This window comes from Penaeus monodon, chromosome 33 (assembly GCF_015228065.2).
Source record: "Penaeus monodon isolate SGIC_2016 chromosome 33, NSTDA_Pmon_1, whole genome shotgun sequence".
NCBI lineage: Eukaryota > Metazoa > Arthropoda > Malacostraca > Decapoda > Penaeidae > Penaeus > Penaeus monodon.
In genome coordinates, this window is record NC_051418.1 from 7,491,863 (window position 1) to 7,492,728 (window position 866).

Consider the following 866-nt stretch of genomic DNA (forward strand, 5'->3'; position numbering starts at 1 on the left):
AAACAAATTATTCATCTTATGATTTGATAAATATTAGATAAACATTTTAATAACAAAAACGTTTTTATTCATTATAAGAAAAAAGCCCAATGCGGCTGACATCTCAATAATAGAATTTCTCATCATCATTACACTTTTGAAGAACAAAAAAGACAGCATTTATGGTCACTATATGGCCCCCAGACTTTTCTCCCAATAACCTTTCCAACAAGCTTATTCTTTGTTCAGCAGCAACCCTTCAATACACAAAGGCTTAATACACTCCGTTACCTCAAGGAACAAAGGCTTGCTAGTGCAATGCTTTTCTCTAGTGTGTCCTTAACTGGTAATCTCCATTCTGGGTGATGTATCGCACCCAAGGTAAAGCTTGATAGCCTGACTTCTCGATAATTTTCAGGTACCTCACCTGGAAGAACCACAAATAAAGGCTTAGTTTGTATATTTGAGAGAGAAGAGGGGACGGAAAGTAAGGGAGGGAGGTAGAAATTGGGAGAGAGAGAATAATGAAAGAATAAAAAAGGTATTCATATCCTTTAACACAACTTAAAGTCTAAGCAGTACCCAACGGCCTGTTTCTCACCTGAATCCCTGAGGTAGTGAAGTACGGGATCTCAAAGCGCACTTGGATGGGGGGTTTTCCCTCAGAGTCCTCACACTCAACACTTGGAAGTCCAAAGTGTGCCCTCATTAGGTACTCCTTCCCACCCTGTTCAGAAAATGCAGATAGTTTATGAGTGCTCTACCCTTCTCCATCTGATCAACAACTAAATACAGCTTGAAATAGTGGCACTTGTTGATCAAAAATACCTTGTAAAGTTGAATATCCATACAACACAAATAACAACTTGGATAATTTGGATACTCTA

At 38.5% G+C, this 866-nt stretch overlaps 1 protein-coding gene across 1 annotated transcript in view; it reads right to left on the reverse strand.

Annotated features, from left to right (window-relative positions):
- Window positions 1-866, reverse strand: part of LOC119593971 (AP-1 complex subunit mu-1-like) — a gene marked incomplete in the record, with an annotated part of 8,551 nt that overhangs the window by 655 nt on the left and 7,030 nt on the right. Inside the window, 2 exon segments of the mRNA XM_037942992.1 lie at window positions 1-406; window positions 581-706. Coding sequence (XP_037798920.1) covers window positions 308-406; window positions 581-706 — 225 coding nt within the window.